General features: G+C 43.9%; 2 protein-coding genes across 2 annotated transcripts in view; both read left to right on the forward strand.

Moving 5' to 3' along the window:
- Positions 1–2,885: 2,885 nt before the first annotated feature.
- The window catches only part of LOC308580816 (zinc finger protein RFP-like), a 99,909-nt gene continuing 83,294 nt past the window's right edge, over positions 2,886–19,500 (forward strand). The window contains exon 1 of the mRNA XM_081183009.1: positions 2,886–3,153. The gene's annotated coding sequence lies outside the window, so the exon portion shown is untranslated. The remainder of the gene's footprint in view (positions 3,154–19,500) is intronic.
- Positions 4,330–18,368, forward strand: LOC308581243 (zinc finger protein RFP-like). The gene is made up of 8 exons (XM_081183773.1): positions 4,330–4,788; positions 5,580–5,675; positions 6,636–6,866; positions 7,999–8,021; positions 8,642–8,760; positions 9,124–9,156; positions 13,177–13,206; positions 16,914–18,368. The coding sequence occupies exons 1-8, from the start codon at positions 4,363–4,365 to the stop codon at positions 17,441–17,443; spliced, it is 1,488 nt and encodes a 495-aa protein (XP_081039899.1). The 5' UTR covers positions 4,330–4,362; the 3' UTR covers positions 17,444–18,368.

Genomic DNA, 19,500 nt, shown 5'->3' on the forward strand with positions numbered 1-19,500 from the left:
CACTCCCATCCCTTCCAAGTTTTTCTTCATAAACTTCCAAGAAATATTGTCAAAGGCCTTCTCTGCATCAATGAATATTAACACTGCTTTGGTGTTAATATTTGTTTGCAAAAGTTCCAGAATGTCAATAATGTTCCTGGTATTGTCAAACAAATGCCTGCCTGGAAGAAAGCCTGCTTGGTCCTTATGAATTACTTCATTTAGTACTTTTTTAAATCTATTTGCCAAAATGTCTGCAAATATTTTGTAATCCACATTTAGGAGTGAGATGGGACGGTAGTTCTTAAGTTGAGTCTTTTCAGTTTCCACTTTGGGTATCAGTGTGATGAATGCTTCTTTCCACGTTTCTGGTGCCCTCCCTCCCCCCATAATCTGGTTACAAACCTCCATTAATGGTTGTATCAGGTAGTCTTTTAACGTCCTATAATACTTGGAGGTAAGTCCATCAGGGCCTGGAGATTTGCCTAGCTGCATGTTCTGAATGGCATCCTCAATTTCCTGTTGTGTTATTTTGTAGTTCAAGATTGATCTCTTCTCCTGAGATAGTTCTGGTAAGCCATTGTCTTTCAAAAATTGGTCTATCTCAGTCACTTCCTCCGGCCCTTGGGTATATAGTTTTTTGAAGTATTTCTGGAAACACTTTCTAATTTCTCCCGGTTTCTGGATGTTTTTCCCTTCAACTTCTAGGTTGGTAACGTAATTTAATTTTTGTCTCTTTTTCAACTGCCAAGCTAGCAGTTTCCCACATTTGTTCGCCGATTCAAAGGATCTTTGTTTCATTTGTTTAATTTTCCATTCCACTTCTTGGTTTATCAATTTCGTGTATTGTGACTGGTGGAATTTAATTTCTCTTAAAGTCTCTTTTGATTTTGGATTCAATCTTAACTTTTTCTCTCCATCTCTTATCTTCTCTAGTATCTTATCCTTTCTTCCATTCCAGAGTTTTTTCTTGATCGAATTCTGTTGTATCAGAAACCCTCTCATTACAGCTTTACAAGCGTCCCAGATTGTTCTTTTTTCCACCGAGGTGTTCAAGTTAATTTCAAAATAGTCCTTTAGAGCTTTTTGGGCCTTCTTTACAATCTCTTGATCTCTTAACAGATTGTCATTCATTTTCCATCTGAAGGAACCGGCAGGGGTAAGTCTCACTTCCATTTTCAAAGCGTTATGGTCGGAGCAGGTCTTTGGGCAGATTTCCACTCTTGTAGTCTTAGGTGCCAGCCCTCTAGTTGTCCAGATTTGGTCGATTCTTGTCCATGACAGGTGGGCCTCAGAGAAAAAAGTTCCTTCTTTACCTAAGGGGTTTCTCGTCCTCCATATATCAATCAAGTCCATATTGTCAGTTAGTTCAAAAAAGGTTTTTGGTAGTCTGCCATCCTTGGTTAAATTCTGGTTCTGTGACTTATCCATATAAGTAGAGACCACCCCATTCATGTCTCCCATCATAATGATGTTAGAATAATCCAGATAGTCCAGTAATGTCTCATGTAGCTTCTTATAAAATTCTGATTTCCCCTCATTTGGTGCATAAATTCCTAATATCAAAACTTTTTCTCCTTGAGTTTGTATTTCAATTGCCAGGATTCTTCCTTGTTCATCTTTAAACAAAAATTTCGGTGATAAGTTCTCCTTTGCGTAGATCACCACGCCTCTCTTTTTAACTCTGTCCGATGAGATAAATTCTTGGCCTAGTCTTTTGTTGATTAACACTTTCCTATGGAGCCTAGTCACATGAGTTTCTTGCAAGCAAATTATATCCAAATGTTCTTTTTTCAAAATATGGAAGATCCTTTTGCGTTTTTCCGGGGAATTTGCGCCATTAATGTTCCAACTGTACAGCTGCAGAGACATCCTGTATCAATCTGTTGTTGCTCTTTATGGGGTGTCCTCTTTTTTGTCCGGGTCCGAGGGAGAAGGTGTTGGTTCTATTCCAGGCTGTGATATAGGCCAAGGAATTGCTGTTCCCTTCTGCAAATCCTCTCCGTGGTCGTGCAGGAACTTCTGGCTGTCCTCTTTCGTTTTGATTTTAACTTTCTTTCCTTTGTAGTTGAATGATAGACCTTGTGGAAACTCCCACCTGTAAGGTATCCCGTTGCTTCTCAAAAGTCTAGCTAAATCAGTGTAGTTGGCTCTGAGATCCAATAGTTGTTTAGGGATATCTTTGTAAATTTTGGCTCTTTTGTCCTGGATCTCAAGTGATTTGTTGAAGTGGAGGTCAAGTATTTTGTCTCTCTCCTGTTTAGTCCTTAAAATAATCAAACAGTCTCTGGGCCTGTCCTTCCTGGCAATTCTTCCCAATCTAAACGCAGTTGTTATCTTGAAATCTTCGTCCTCTTTTATACCCCAGAATTTAGAAAATTCCGTTGTTAGATAGCCAATCAGGTCCTCTTTCTCAAGCTCTGGGATAGAGCGTAATCTTAAATTATTTTATGATTGGGTGGTTCCTGCCAACCAATCAGACTGCTGCATTCTGAATCCTATTGTTCTAGGACCAATCAGACTGCTGCAATTTGGATCCTATTGTTCTAGGACCAATCAGACTGCTGCAGTTTGGATCCTATTCAACTCAGTACATAACATACCATGAGCCATCGGGGGAAGGGGGAGAGCTTCTTTGCCACTGGTAAAGCAGCACAGCAACTCCCCCTTCCCCCGACCCGACGGCTGGTGGTAGGCGTGGGAGTCGCGGGTGAGCAAACCGCCATTGCCTGCCCTGCGCTGCCGGCTGGAGGAGGCAGGCAGGAGAGAGGACGGGAAGGAGGCAGGTGAGCGGGAAGGGGAGGGGAAGGAAGTGGGGTCAGTGGGTGTGAACGGCCATCCCGCGCCTGGGAGGGCACCCTCCGCACCCCAACCCCCTCGGGAGTGCGCCCACCCTGGGCATATGCGCCACCACTGGATGGGAGTTGTAGTTGTAAGCAAGCCGAGGGCACCAGGTTGGCAATGCTGAAAGCGTCTGTTTCAATCTGAAATTCTTTGCCAGCATGCTAAAAACGAATTAAGTTAAAATTAGCAAGAAGACTTTTCGGAGTTTTCTTCACGGAATCAAGTCCCGTTTGCTATCCATTTAGGGCAGCAGCAGATTTTCTCCACTTCAAAAATGACAAGGAAGCCTATGAATGAAAATGTTACGGTATGAATACCACAACTTAATAGGTTTGTGTGGGTGTGTAATGAAAAGTATTGTAGCACCCTGCTTGTGGTTAACGCTTAGCTGGAACGAAATATTCAACGCAGCAATAGAGAAATTAAAATAATAATTTATTTGTCAGACAAATAAATGAGAGACACAGTGGTATATGGTTACCAAAGCTCTGCCCACTCCAGCCCTGATGGCCAGCACTTATATTCCCTCAGCCCAGCCCCCTTGCTCCTCCTTTGGCTGCCTCTGTCCAATCAGCCTGGTTGAAATTCCTATTGGCTGTTTGCTAGAACCAATCATAAAAGATACACCCATTTCCTATTACCTTTTATGGGAGACAAAGAGCTATATTTCCTTCTATCTATAAATGGCAAACAAGTAGCCATATATCTTACATTTGCCTCGACCAGGCACCTTAATTATCAGATCATCTTTGCCCTATTGCCCTATTGCCCTATTCACTCCAGAACAGATGGCTAAAGCAGGTGATCTTGGGTTCACCTTCTCACACACCATCAATGAAATAAGAATCTAACATTTCTTACTTTCTAAATCCTTTGCATAATCACATTTAAGCCAATATATTTCATACATAACATATATAGATTTTTAGAAGAAAAGGAACTTAGAGAACTTAGCTTTTACTAAGTTCTCTGAAGCTTCAAAGCAGCTTCAGAGGGCAGCCTCTTTCCCTAGTCCTGCTGCTGTTTCTATTTGCCCTTTTAACCTTATGAAAATGTGGCTCAAGTTTTAATGGGAGGCACAATAATTCTTACTATTTACCAACTTTTAATTGTGTCTTTGCAGCCTGATTGTATTCTGTAATTTGTATGGTCAGTGTGACCTTTTGCTCCTAGCCTGTAATTTCCTTTTACAACCCTGAAGCGCTGCTTATAGATCAGTGGGGCCCTTAAACAGGAAGATAAACATCTGCCAAAGCACCCAGCTGCTTTATGCCTGGCATGAGATACAAACATTTACAAATATTTTTTTTTAAGCTTATTTTAAAAATGCAGGTCTTCATCAGATGCCTCAGTATGGGAAGCTATCAAAATGGGGAAGCGGCATTCGCTGCTACTTGAAAAATATTCAGCAACTGCAAAGACCTGGAGACATTAAAAAAAAAAAGATCACGTGGTCACTGAGTTTGAGTCATTTCCAGGAAAGAAAACGCCCAGTGGCTGAAAACAGAGAAAGCGAAACTTAACTCACTCGAGGGAGCCATGGCTGCTTCTGGACGTCCCGTCCAGAATCTTTGCGATGAAGCCACTTGCCCCATCTGCCTGGATTACTTCAAGGATCCAGTGACCATTCCAGAGTGTGGGCACAACTTCTGCCGATCCTGCTTGATCCAGTGCTGGGGGGAATCGGAGGCAAAGGGTTCCTGCCCTCACTGCAGAAAAACAGTCCAGAGAAGGAGCCTCATCCCCAACCGGCAACTGGCAAACTTCGTAGAAATAGCCCAGAATCTCAGCCTTCAAGAGGGAAAGGAGGAAGGAGGGAAAGGAGGAGTCTGCGAGAAACACCAGGAGCCCCTGAAGCTCTTCTGCAAAGTCCACGAAGCCCCCATCTGCGTGGTGTGCGACAAATCAAAGGAACATGAATATCACAAGGTGATTCCTCTGGAAGAGGCTTTGGAGGAATACAAGGTAGGAGATCCCTGGATCTGGAGGGGGAGAAATAGCTTCTTTTTCTTCTTTTTACTTCTCAGGTCCAAAGAAGGCATGGCATGAATTGGTGGTTGTTTATTATGTAAAAAGCAGCCAAAAGGAAGCCTGAGAACTCCTGGGATGGCTGGGAGGAGGGAGTTGAATGTGGATATTTGCACCCCATCCGATTGCAAGAATCTCCTGATCTGATGTTTTGAGAAAAGAGGGGGCAGAAACTGCTCTTCCACTCTTCCGCTCCTGACTGACCTATGTAGTGACTAGATGGCCGAATGGGTGCTGTAACACTCATGCAAGCCAGTAGTTCTTTAGTTTGTAGTAGCCGTTAAAATAAAAGGATTTTGCTTCACAGCTAGGATTGGAGGTTCTCTGAAAGTGCTCCAGTCGCCTAGCCCAGTCGGGGTAGAACCGGTTACTGAGCCCAGTCGCTGACATCGGTTGAAAGGTGTACCGACATTGAAGTCTTTCTCTCTTCCAGGGGGACAAAGGGAGCTCCCTTGATATCCCTGAGTAGCATCTGCAAAGACTAGGTAGAAGTCTGTAAGCAAGGGGGGACCTAACTGGATCCCTGAGCCCCACAGGGCTGGCACAGAAAAAAGGTAGCGGGTCCAGGAAGTCCTGGAAACAAAAAGGTTGAAAACCTCTGGACTTTTATTTCCTCCAGTAAACTACTTTGCTATTATAGCAAGGCCACTGGGCGCAAGAAGCCAGCATACTATTCACCTCCTCTCTGTGTGTCTCAATCAGACCTGAGTTTTTCCTTTTCTCTTTAGGAAGAGATCTGTAGCCACCTGAAGATTCTGAGGAAAGAGAGAGGGAAAATTCTGGCCCATCAAGCAGCCCTGGACAAGGAATGCAAAGACCTCCTGGTAAGTGCCACTCTTATCACTAGGGAGGGAAGAAGCACTTGAAGAGTCGAGTCAGGACTGAGGAGGGATGGGGAAATCTGCCCATTTGAGCTTCTCTCCATTTCTCATTTCTCCATATCAGTCTGTTTATTAATCTATTATTCTGAAAATGAATCAGATGTTATTGTAGCTACCTCCTTGTATAAATATTCTGATCTGTACTTTACCCTCATACATACATATTTTGTGAACATTACCTGGCTTCGTCAACCTTGAAAAATTCAGAGGTGTGAATTTCAAAGGATTGCTCTGTTTTGGTCTCCATATTTTTTCAGCAATAGCAAATTAGGTAAGTTTACCTTTGAGTGCCACTAAATAGAATTTATTTCCCCTTGTCATTTATTTTGTGAATAGCAGTCAAGGAGACGCCTGAGGACTTGTGAGCTGTGAGAGTGGAAGCAATTCAATCCAGATCCTGATTTACCATAAATATTACTACAGAATTATCTTTCTAAATGTTGCTCTTGTTCATTTTTAGGAAACTCGGGCCATTTTGAACCTTTAAAGAAAACAGGGGAGCAATGGGGATGAACTCTGCACTTTGTCCACCTCCTCCTCCTGTTTCTGCTGCCTTCCTACACCTAAATGGAACCAGCCTAAACTGAGGGGTGTTTTATGTCCATGAATGTTCTCTGAACAACTTTGAACTCTGGTTATGCCATGCTCCAAAACATGCAGGGAATATCCGTGGTTAGAAAAAAAGCTCCTTGCTTTAGGCTGTACCTCTCTGGGAAGTAGAAGTCAACAGAAACAGCTATTCAGAGGGCTTCCCCTCAAAATAAAGGTTTACTTCTTTAGCCAGTGGAGGTTTCATGTCTCTGAAAAATCAGAAGTGTCCTCCCTGTGAAATTCCCATCATGCTCTTCCTGATGTTTTGAAGGCTGAACACCTTCCACACTCAGACCTCCTCTTTTCTTGCAGAAATTAACAGAAACAGAGAGGCTGAAGACTGTGGAGAAGTTCAGAGAACTGCGCCAGTTCCTGGAAGAACAAGAGAAACGTCTGCTGACTCACGTGGAAGAGGTGGAGAAGGAGATTGCAGGGAGAAGGGATGAGCAGCTGGCCAGACTCTCCAGGAAACTCTCCTCTCTTGAGAGGATCATCCAGGAGATGGAGGAGAAGAGTCAGCAGCCAGCGAGTGAACTCCTGCAGGTAAGATGGTGGCAGGAACAGCCCAAGGCTCCAGGAAAAGGCTGCCCCTTTTATGTATGCAAGGAGTGCAGGGGCTCAGATGATGGAGCCTCTAGTCAGGTTTGCAATGGACAGGAAGACCCGAGAGACCTGGGATGCTTAACTCACCTGAATGCAGATAGAGTTTCTTCTGTGTTCATGATGGAACTGGAGCTGATCTTCTGCTCTTCCGTCTTGGCAATGCTGCCTTCCTGCCCTTTGAGGGGCTTCACCAAGGATTCAGGCTTCCTTCCGACATTAGCCAGTCTCTGGACCAAGCTTCTCTTCCTGTTCCCTCCACATCTAGTTGATCCCCTTCACAATGGATCCAGATCAGCCCAAAATGTTGCTCAGTTACAGTGACCAAAGAACAAGACAGAGGGACTCATCCAGACTGCTGCTTGTCCCACCCCTTTCCTCCAGGAAAACCCTCTTTTTACTGCTGAATTAGAGCAAACCTCAGCCAGGTTTTCTCTGGATTGACGTTTGCTTTGATGTTGCACCAAGGAGCAGGTTTTTCCTGAGGGAAAGCGGCAGGGCAAAGACAAAACCCTTTGGACCTGTGTTTTCTGGGCACAGGAAAAGCAGAAGTGTGGATGAGCCCAAAGAAATACAGAGTTGTTTTATTACCCCTTTGGAGGCATTTTATGCTGCAGGTGCTTTTTTAAATTTCCAATTGAAAAGTAGAATTTGAAATTTGGGGACTTCTATGAAAGACAATTTGGAACAGTTCCCTGGTAAGATTATCCTGTAGTCTTACTTCCGTCTGAATTGCACAATGCAAACTGGATTTAATTAATTATAATCTAAGACATGAGATGGGTTGAAATCTCCATAAATGTGAGATTCCCTTAGATGCTGGTGGATTTTCAAAAGGATTTTAAACAATAATTGCAAACTGATGTGGAAATGTGGAGAACTTGATATGAAAAAATTCATAATTTCAGACTGGGAAAATAAAAGCTGTGAGAAATGAAAACTGGCTGATTCAGCCATTCCTACCCAAAACCTTGGCGTGTGCCAGGCAGACTGACATCTGAGGGCCAGGGTCTGAGGGGGTCTTCCTAGTGTGGCCTGTGGTGTGCAGTAAATTCCCTTCTCCTTTTCCCTCTAGGATGTGAGAAGGACCTTGCAGAGGTAAGTGGATCTGGCTCATTTCCATTAGCATCCCTCCATGAGGCCGGCATGCAAGAACCTCAGACATGGCCCTCCAGGGGCTGCAGGGGGGAGACTGTAGGACGCACTCCCTGCAGCATCTCTCAGGTAAAAGTAGAGCCCCCTCTTTGGAACTTGTAGCCCCCCAATTCTCCCCAGTGAATTAGTGCCATTTCCTTTGTGAGGTTTGGTTTTACTTTTGCCATGTGTATAATTTGTTTTGTATTGGCCAGAATGTCCTTTTGATGAATAATATGATTTGGTTTTGAATCTCTTTTCTTCCTCACCCCTTCTCTGGGGACATCTAGAGAAAGGAAATGTGTGCTGCACTCTCATCACCCTCAGACAATTCCTGCCCCTTGATACCATATGATTCTGCTTCTTCTTTGAATTGACATCAGTGGGGAGACCCAGAGGCCTGGGGTTGCTGTTTTGGCCCTTGGGGGTCTGGCTGAGGAGTCCGTAGTGAGGAAGAAACTCCCCACTCAGCGCCTGCCTGTCCCTCTAGGCTTCTTCCAGCTGAGTTCCTCTCCATTCCTTTTTTTTCCCTTTAACAGAAATTGTGGATTTGAATGCACTGACATTGTTTTCCTTTTCACCAGGTATGAGAAAAGAGAGAGTCCAGCGAAGCCACTGCCTTTCCCTCCAGAGCTGAGGAACAGGATCTTGGAATCCTGTGATCTAAATCTCCTTGTGGAGGATGCAATGAAACAATTTAAAGGTAATGAATAATGGCTGCTAGGATTTCACACTGGGAATTCTGTTACTTCTTCAGAACTGAACATGCCAGGCTCTTATGGCATGGAATTGAGTAACCCCAGGATACCTTCCTTCTTGGTGCTCCAGCCTTCATTTCCTGTCCCCCAGAATGGCCCATGTATATTGTGACGTTTTCAATTATATGGAACCTCCTTTTCCTTTTGGTTACCCGTCTACACAATCTGGGGTTGTCCTTCGGGAGGTTCTCCTGCTCTGAATGGAGTCAATTCAAGGATGCTACATTATGAAGTGTTACTTTTGTATGGAGATTTATTTCAGCTGGAAGAGTGTTGCCCTTACGCTTTATATCTTTTTGCTTCCTCAGATGCTGTGTTATACAGAAAGCAGATTCAGAAAGGTAAGTTTCTGAATTGTTCAAATCGTTCTAGGGGAGGAACAATTTGACAGGAGGGATTGGGACTGATATTTCATGGGTGTTGAACCGTCTGTTCTGGGTTTGAAGGCTTGGACTGGGGGCAGAGCTTGTCCCTGCAAAGAACCTGCATACCAGTCTGAGTTCCATTCCTGCCTATAGACTAGTATCCTGGTTTCACCCTTGATTTTACAGATTTTGCTTTCTTTCATAAAATCTATATACTGCTTCTTAGAGCCTTACAATATCTTACAAAAGCCCTTAAGGAGAATTCTGCAGGGTCAGTCCAATGTCCATCTTGGCGAGTTCTTATGAATAAGGAATCTCCCTTGAGTTTTGTTTTCCCTCCACACAATCTGGAGAGGTTCTTTTGGGGCTTCTCTAGATTTGCTTGGATTTCCCCCTCATGAAGTGTGTTAAAAGGGGCACCTGCAAGCACCCAGTCCCTCCTCCACCTCCTGCCAGGCTGGTCTCCCAGCAGCAGAGCAAGGCCTGAGCCGCCCTTTCTTCAGTTTCAACCTCACCAGCCATTTCTCGTGCTTCAGGCATCTCCTGAGAGTTCCCACTGTTCTTATGAGATCAGCCCCATTCCATGAGGGAGGACTCCCCATTGCACGAGACCCTTGGAATTACATGGCAAAGCTCTGCAGCTTCTTCCTCTGCAATCTGGTTTGTCAACATGCTTGGAAATTCCATTTTCAACATCTTCCCACCAGTTCACTTGGGGCAGATGTTAAAGCTTCCTCCAGCCCTCCAGTACAGAGCCCCATTTCATTCGTGAATTTTGAATGATTTATTCTGCCATTTTCTAGAATGGTTTAGCATTTCTGATATTCCCATGGAATCATGGAATAGTAGATTATCTAGTCCAGCCCCCTGCAATGCAGGAATCACAGCTAAACACGTTAGTTGTTTTAATTCCTTAGGCCTACAGTTGTTATCTTTGCAATTCTTTGTTCTATGACTTCATCTTTTGCTTGATATAAGGAAACAAGAGGAACTTCCGGGTTAGCGCCTCCGATAATGGCTGAACTCCTCTGATCAGGAGGAATTTGCTTCATGGAAATTAGGGTCTGGCCGCCACGGCGAAGGCGGGGACCCATCAAAAATCACAGGCGGGAGAAGCCTGTGAACGTGGGATTCGGCTGGCACCTTTTGCGCCTCCCCTACTCGCGGGAAAACCCGGTTTTGGGGATCCGGAGCGACGTGGGGTGAGTGGCGCGGTGCTTCGAATTGACTGCTTCTTTCACGGAGTGAAGCCGCATTGCTGTTGCCAGAGAGCGCTGACTATTTCCTGTGGACAATTTGATCTTAAAACAACTACCCGTGAGTAGAATGAAAAATTGGATTTTTAAACGTCATAATTTGGCACCGAAACGGGGAGGTTTCAAATAGGAAGTCCGCCTTCCCCTTTTGTAAATAGACTGAAGCAAAGAGACTGCAAACTAAGGTCTTGGGAAATCTTTCATAAAGGATTAAACTTCCATCGCTAAATGGAAGCAGGAGAAGAAGGGGGAAATTTTAGATCGCGTAAAGCCTGCAGGAGAGAGTGAAGAAAGTCAAATCACCACCGCTCTGAACCTGGAAATGGGCTGCTAGTAAGACTGAAGTCTTGGATATGCTCATTGACTGTGAATAGATCGTTTGCTGACAGTAAGTCAAAAAAGAGAAATACATTGTTTCCATTGTCTCCTTCTGCGTTTAAAAAGGAGTAAAAGTAATTGAAAATTGAAACTAACTTTATTGTTTGAACTGTGCTTAAAAGGATTGATACAAATAGAAATTGTTTCCCCCTAGAGGAAGCCTTTGAAATTGTTACATGAGCTGAGCTGGGGAATTTCCACCTGCAAGATAAAACTGTGAGAATCTGGGATTGACCTTGGACCGTTAAGAATGTTGACAGAAGAAGCCTTAGTGGTTGCATTTTGTAAGATTAATGATTCACTGGAACAGCTCCATAAGAAGACGGATGCGAGGACTATAAAAATTGATAACTTGGAACAAAAAGTGACTAATTTGGGACAAAAAGTGAATATTAACACATAAATTATCCAGGAATTGATACAGGGATCTATTTTGACATGGCAAATTGAGGAGAAGGCGGGGGAGAAAGTTGTGGTTGTGGAACCTAAAGTTGCACAAGTGGAGAGGGAGAGAGCCCCAGCCTTACAGATGCAATTTGACGATTATAAGTTGATGCCTTTTAAGACTGAATTCAGAGAAAGTCAGACTTTGAGGATTGGAGCCCCGCTTGGACTGGAGAAGGAAAGTTGGATAGATCCCTTCATGCAGGGATTTATTGACTTTTGGGACCTGGACTTGGGTCAGGAGGAGACTGGAGTTGTGGGGACCGCCAGACTCAGAGGAACTTTGAAACACGACTGGAAATATCTTTTGAATTTCAGTTTTAACTATGGAGATTTGGCTGACTTGTCGAGAAGGAACAAAAACATTGCTAGATGGGAATTTCCCCGAAATCTACTTTTCAGCATCAAAGGAAGGAAAATGAGAACAAGATCAGGAGAAGACAAAGTAAAGTGCATGTATAAATATGAAGAAGACTTGCAGAAGGGACTTGGAAAAGAGTTAAGAGCCTCGGACAGAAGATCACCAGGTTGATGGGCTATATGGAATTGACGGAAATACTGAAGAAACCAGAGGCCTTTCTCCTGGGCATGGTCGGCCAATTGGTGCAAAAAAAGGACAGAACTTTCTTTATGTATGCTACAACAGCAGCAAGAATACTCATCGTGAAGTATTGGAAGACACAAGATCTACCCACCCGGGAAGAATGGCAGATGAAGGTGATGGACTACATGGAACTGGCGGAAATGACTGGCAGATTCCGAGACCAGGGAGAAGAGTCGGTGGAAGAAGATTGGAAGAAATTTAAAGTTTATTTACAGAAACATTGTAAAATTAAGGAATGTTAGAAGGATGTTGGAATGAAGTAATGTGGTTTTAGCAGAAATGCTATAAAGGATTAAGAAAAAATAGATTGTTAAATGGGGAAAGGAGGGAAAGTAAAGTTACAATATATTAAGATAAAATAGAGGTCAAAAATAGGAAAAGATGGAAAGGACTTGCTGAAATAGCTAACTGAACTAGAATACAAAAAAAGGGAGGTGTGAGGAGGTTAAGGAAACAAGCAAATGAAAGATAAATTATGGAAGATTTATTGTGTGTGTGTGTGTGTGTGTGTGTGTGTGTGTGTGTGTGTGTGTATATATATATATATATATATATATATATATATATATTTCTTTATTGTGATATGATGTTCTGTTTTTCTGTTTAATATGCTGTTTTCTATTTTTTCTCTTTGTAATCTTTTAAATCTTAATAAATACTATTTAAAAAAAAGGAATTGATGGAAATGACTGGCAGAATCCGAAACCAGGGAGAAGAGACGGTGGAAGAATATTGGAAAAAGTTTAAAATTTATATATGGAAATAATGTAAAATTAATGAGTGTTAGAAAAATGTTGGAAGGGAATTATATGGCTTTAAGGAAGGAATTAAGTATAAATAAGTATCATAGTATTAATGGAAAACAAGGTTAAAATATGTTAAGATAATCACATGACAGAAAATAGAGAACGATGGAAAGGAGTTGCTGAAATAATTAATAGAAATGGAATACAAAAAGGGAGGTGAGAGGAGGTTCGATGAAACAAGGGAATGAAAGAGAGGATATTGAGATGGTATGATGTATGTTTTTTGAACTGTTTTTGCTTTCGTTTTGTTTCACGTGCTAATGTTAATGTTGTGTTGTGTATTGTTTATATATTGTACTGTATTGTTTTTTCTTTTGCTTTTCTTTTGCTTTTCTATTTCTTTTCTTTTCTCCTTTTTGTAAGGTTTAAAAGTAATAAATATTATTTTATAAAAAAAAAAAAGATATAAGGAATCAAGAGATGCTATGTTATGGTGATGTTTTGTAAAAAAGATTTTCTTTGAGCTATTGCAGTGTAGCCCATTAAGCCTGTCCTTTTGGTTCCTCAGATGTTCAGTCATTCAGAAATCTCCAGAGAGATAGATTTCACATGGAGACCCCAATTCACAGGAGGGGTGGGGACTAGAGTTTCATGGGGGGGGGGGTCAAGAGTCTCTTCTGCCCTGTTGAGAACCATCCACAGCTTGACTCTAGCCCTGCTGTTTGTACCACAAAGGCAGAGAGGGTGGACTTGAAGGTGCAGAAGGGGGAGAGACTGAGCAAGGAAGAGTTTTATTTCTGCCTAGAGAGAGTTGGGTTGATTTTCCATGTCACCTTTTTCAGGCCTGGTTGCCACATGTCCTCTTTTCCCCAGATACGTCTTCTTTTTTCAGGAATAAAATTTCTGCTGGGCACATGTTTAAAATTTGGCAGAATATCCCAATATTCTTTCTTTCTTTTTCTTTTTCTTTTGGTTTACAGTAACCCATGAAATGTTTTCTAGTGTGTTAGACTCAGATCTAAGGCACCTGGCTAAACTTATCTGCAGCAGAGAATCGTGACAGAGCAGCATCTTAAGCTAGCAAAATCCCTTCTCTTGTGGCTGAACTAAAAGGACGCTGGCTCAGTTACAAGATCTTGGAGGAGTTTGGGAGGGCAAGAGTTAATATCCCCCTGCCCTTCATAATACCCAGTATAAATGACTGGCAGGTTAAAATGATAAATTATGCGGAGCTTGATAGAATATCAGGAAGATTAAGGGACCAAGACGAACAGAAATTTCATGATAATTGGAAGAAATATTTAATGTATATGGAATCTAAATCTCAGGTGACACTGGCGGGGTTGAAATAACTCTAACAGCGGGAAAGGCTTATGTAAAAGAGTTAAAAAGTACGTGATTATATAATTTATTCGATACTTACCAAAGGAGTGGAGGGAAGTCCAAGGCTCAGTTGAGATTAACTCAGTTATGTATTTTATCTATGATTTGTGAAGTGGATATAATTTGTATAAGGTATGTGGTGGATTTTTTGTTTATGTTTTTTCTGTATATATGTGCAAATATGAATAAAAATTTATAAGATTAAAAAAAAATATATCCCCCTGCCCTTCAGGGGAGTCCATATGCAGATGTTAAACAGTTTAATAAATTGTTCTGTGCACACTTATGTTCACCAAGATGTGAACATGAGCCCAAATACTTTCATGTGGCAAGCGAGGGAGCAATAGGTATTCTTCTTTTTCTTTTTTTGTTGAAACTTAAGAACATTGCTACTAGCAATATGGGACACAGGTGGCGCTGTGGTCTAAACCACAGAGCCTAGGGCTTGCCGATCAGAAGGTTGGCAGTTTGAATCCCCACTACGGGGTGAGCTCCCGTTGCTCGGTCCCAGCTGCTGCCAACTTAGCAATTAGAAAGCACGTCAAAGTGCAAGTAGATAAATAGGTACTGCTCCAGCGGGAAGGTAAACGGCGTTTCCGTGCGCTGCTCTGCTTCGCCAGAAGCGGCTCAGTCATGCTGGCCACATGACCCGGAAGCTGTACACCGGCTCCCTCGGCCAGTAAAGCGAGATGAGCGCTGCAACCCCAGAGTCATCCGCAACTGGACCTAACGGTCAGGGGTCCCTTTACCCTTTACCTTTACTAGCAATATATCACAGCTTGTATAGCCTACATAGAGTAGGTGTATTTAAAATGAGAGTCGTCATAGCAATCTGTAGTTAAAAGTAGAAGTTGGCCAATGTGTCCTCTTATTTGCTCCTCAAAATATGGCAACCCCACACTTGCCTATCATGACTGTCTGGTAACCTTTTGAGTTATCCCCCTCTTCCCCCAGGGAACTAGTCTTATGGTATATAGTAAATCCAAAAGAGAAGCATGGAATAAGCAGTCCTTTGTAAAATTGCCCTGCCACCTGCCTCCTCTTCCCTGGCAGCAAGGCCTAAACTTCCAAGATGGTGGGGAGAAAGGCAAGGAGAGACCAAGTGGGTGAGAGAGATGGAGAGCAGGAATAAACAGGCTCCCCACTTAATGCCATTTTCACTTGTGGGCACGAGGGCCCAGAACGTGACCCCCGCGAAAGTGAGGGGAGGCCTATATGTGGTTTTGTGTTGCAGTTTTATGCTGTGAACCACCCTGAGACCTATGGATGAAGGGCAGTAGGCAAATTCTCTCCCCGATGCTTTTTAACATCTTTATGCGCCCCCTCGCCCAGCTTGTCCGGAGTTTTGGGCTGGGTTGCCATCAGTATGCTGATGACACCCAACTCTATCTGTTGATGGATGGCCATCCTGACTCGGCCCCAGACACACTGACCAGATGTCTGGAAGCTGTGGCTGGATGGTTACGTGGGAGCCGGTTGAAGTTAAATCCTTCGAAGACAGAGGTCCTCTGGCTGGGGCGGGACGATATGGGATCGAGGGGGCAACTCCCATCTCTTGCGGGGGTGCAATTAGTGCCAGCACCGTCCGTTAAGAGTTTGGGTGTAATCTTCGATACCTCCCTCTCTATGGAGTCGCAGATTACAGCTATAACAAAGGCGGCATTTTTTCATCTCCGCCAAGCTAAGCAGTTGGCCCCTTATCTCTCTCGTCCTGACCTAGCCACGGTGATCCATGCGACGGTCACCTCCAGACTGGATTATTGTAACTCGCTCTACGTGGGGCTGCCCTTGAGACTGACCCAGAAACTCCAGCGGGTGCAGAATGCCGCGGCGAGACTCCTTATGGGGTCTTCGCTGCGAGAGCACATTCATCCGGTATTATACCAGCTGCACTGGCTCCCGGTGGAGTACAGGATCAGGTTTAAGGTGCTGGTTTTAACCTTTAAAGCCCTATATGGCCTAGGACCCTCGTACCTACGGGACCGCCTCTCCTGGTATGCCCCACAGAGAAACCTACGGTCTGCAAATAATAACATCCTCAAGGTCCCAGGCCTCAGAGAGGTTAGGCTGGCCTCAACTAGAGCCAGGGCCTTCTCGGCTGCAGCTCCAAACTGGTGGAATGCTCTGTCAAAAGAGACTAGGGCCCTGCGGGACCTGACATCTTTCCGCAGGGCCTGCAAGACAGAGTTGTTCCGCCAGGCCTTTGGTCAGGGCGCAGCCTGACTCCCTCCTCTGGCAACCTGCACATAATTCTGCTTAATTGGTTGCCATCAATTTGATTTAATCATTTTTATAATGAAATATTTTTAGATTGTGTGATTATTTGATTGATTATTTTATTGTTGTTAGCCGCCCTGAGCCCGGCTTTGGCTGGGGAGGGCGGGATATAAATAAAATTTATTATTATTATTATTATTATTATTATTATTATTATTATTATTATTATTATATAATTCATTTTTGCTGTTGTTGTTAGAAGAGGGGGGTCCTCCTCCTCCACCCCAACCAGATGTCCCCAAAGGCCAATTCCCAGAGATTGTCAGAGGAAAGCAGTTTCTCTCCTCTCCTGCCTCCTCCAGTTCTCCTCTCTTTCCCCTTAGATAACACAGAAGAGATGAGTAAAAGGTTTCCTGGGTGGTTTTTCCCCTTAGAAAATGCCTGGGATGAGAGGAGGGCAGGAACAATATACATTGAATATAAGAAAGTAAAGGAAATTTATTTAAAAACCATCAAGGAAGATATTTATTCTGATGAGTCTGCAAGGAGGCCTCTCAGTCTAGCATGCGATGCAAAGAAATCCCCTTGATCTGAAAGGGAATCTGCGGTTTTTTGGGTGTTTTTTATTTATTTATCAGGATGTCCATTTCTGTCTCTCATCTGACTCTGCCTAATCTTCTCTTTCCCTCATCTTCTCCCCAACAGCAAATGTCACTCTGGATCCAGACACAGCCCATCCTGAACTCATCCTGTCCGAGGATCAGAAAAGCGTGAGATTGGGAGACAAACCTCAAGCCCTGCCTGATAATCCTGAGAGATTCAGCCACGATATTTGTGTGTTGGGACGTGAGGGATTCACAGCAGGCAGACATTTCTGGGAAATCAATGTGGAAAGTGGGGAATATTGGGCTTTGGGGGTCGCCAGGAAGTCTGTGGAGAGAAAGGACTATTTCAACTTCAGTCCTACGTGGGGGATCTGGGCTTTGTGGAAGTCTGGGGGGGATCTGGGAGGGGAGTACTGGGCCTGCATCTCCCCTGTTTCCTCTCCTCTGTCCCTGAGTGAGGAGCCCAGGAGGATCCGGGTGACTCTGGACTATGAAGGGGGACGTGTGTCTTTTTCTGACGCTGACTCAGGAGCCGAACTCTACACGTTCTCAGGAGCCTCGTTCTCTGGAGAGACCCTCCTGCCTTTCTTTCATCTATTGGATAACAAAACCCACCTCAGTATCTCCTGAGGAGACTAAATCTGCCTCTCAGGCCCAGCAGGAGTTTCTCTCCAGACCAGAGTGACTGACATAAAAACCATTTACCCGCCAAGAGCCCGTTGGGCAGTTTCCCAAGGGCCCTTTGAGAGGATTCATTCCAGTCAAAATCAGCAGAAATAACAGAACAAAAATGGGTTGCTCTTGCTTTGCATTTTCCTTCCTTTTCCCAGAATTCCCTCTGCAGCTCACTTCTTAGAGAGACAGTAATACTTTTAACCGTCCCAATAAATAATCTTATCCTCAAACGGGCTCCCTTACCTTCAATCTTGTTTTCCTTTTGAGATGTCTGATTTGGCAGAGCATGAGACTCTTAACTCCAGGGATGTGGGTTTGAGTCCCACAAGGGGCAAAAGTTTCCTGCACTGCAGCGGGTGGGACTAGATGACCCTCAATTCTGCAATTCTAGGAAACCTTCCTCTCCCCACAAGACCTTATGCAGCTGTTAAAATTCATGCATCATTGGATTAATAGACAACTGAAAAATGAACCCCTTCACCCACGTCAGGCAGGATAGTTCCTTGCTCTGGAGGCCTTAGATGGGAAGAAAATTAAAAATAAATTGAACCAGGGTATCAGCTTCAAATGCCCTCTGCAAATACAGCCTCTCCATCTCCACATTTTGACAGAAAAAAACCACCTTGCATTGAGTGGGGATTCTGCCCAGTTCTATGTGTTTTGAGTGGATGCATTAACGTTCCTTATTTTCATGGACATAGGAAGGGATTCGCCCCTGTTCATTGGTTTGATTTTGCTACAATATATGAATATGTAATGTTTAATGCTGTTTGGAACAAGGTATATAAACCCAAAGCCCCAGGGCTCTGGGCCCAGGCTCTGGAAAACATCCCACTGGGTCTTTATCGCTCAGCAATAAATTTTACTTTCTTTTTCTCCACTGCCGCGTCTGTCGATTCTTGAGCATATTTTGAATGGGCAACAGGTATTCCTTAGATCCTTGCTACAGTACCTGAGCTTGTTCCTTTCCTCCACCCTTCCCATTCCCCTTTCCTTTTATGTCACCTATTTTAGCTTGTTTTTCATTGATCTGTGAAACTACATTCTCATTTCCTCCGGTTAAATGTGTTTCGAGTGGATGCATTAACGTTCCTTATTTACAGGCTGGATTCTGTATATCAGGGGCATCTAAGGGGTTGTCCTCTTTATAGTGCTGGACTCCAGCTCCCCTCTGACCCATCTAGCATGGCCAGGGGTCAGAGAGGATGGGAGCTGCAGTCTGGCAGCTTCCAGAGGGGGCCCCATGGGCTGTGCTGCCCTATACATTACGCAGGGCTGCCCTATACATTATGCAGGGCACCTTCCCATAAATACACAATGCTCCCCCAAGGAACATCTTTTTGGCAGCAGGTGCATCTGATTTCTCTCCTGGGATACTAAGAGCTAGAACAACACATGCCTGTGGAATTGACCCCTCTCAAAGATCAGGCAGGACTCTCCCTGGCTCCACTATCAGGGCCGCCGACTACTGACCTGTGCAGCCTCCTCTCCTTTCCCTGCGTGGCAGATGTCAGAATAAATACACCTCCTCCCCCATCTGCCTGAGGGCTGTCTCCCCTTCCTCCATCCCCTACATGATGTTGGCAACATTTGTGTGTCATCATAAGTTCCCTGTGAGCTTCCACTCACCCTGTGGAAGGACACAAAAGTGTCCCATTTGGTCCAGTGCCCAAAAATTAATAAGGAGTCTGACAAGTTCATATACATTGGTACCTCGGGTTATATATGCTTCAGGTTACATACACTTCAGGTTACAGACTCTCCTAACCCAGAAATAATACCTCGGGTTAAGAACTTTGCTTCAGGATGAGAACAGAAAACGTGCAGCGGCGGCGAATCGGCAGCGGGAGGCCCCATTAGCTAAAGTGGTGCTTCAGGTTAAGGACAGTTTCAGGTTAAGTATGGACCTCCGGAACAAATTAAGTACTTAACCAGAGGTACCACTGTATTTTGATGTTGAATCTTCTGCGCTTGTACTACTCTCTGGTTGGTCAATCTGAATATTTCTTGCT

Source organism: Podarcis bocagei (assembly GCF_964188305.1).
Source record: "Podarcis bocagei genome assembly, chromosome: 2".
NCBI classification, from domain to species: Eukaryota; Metazoa; Chordata; class Lepidosauria; order Squamata; family Lacertidae; genus Podarcis; species Podarcis bocagei.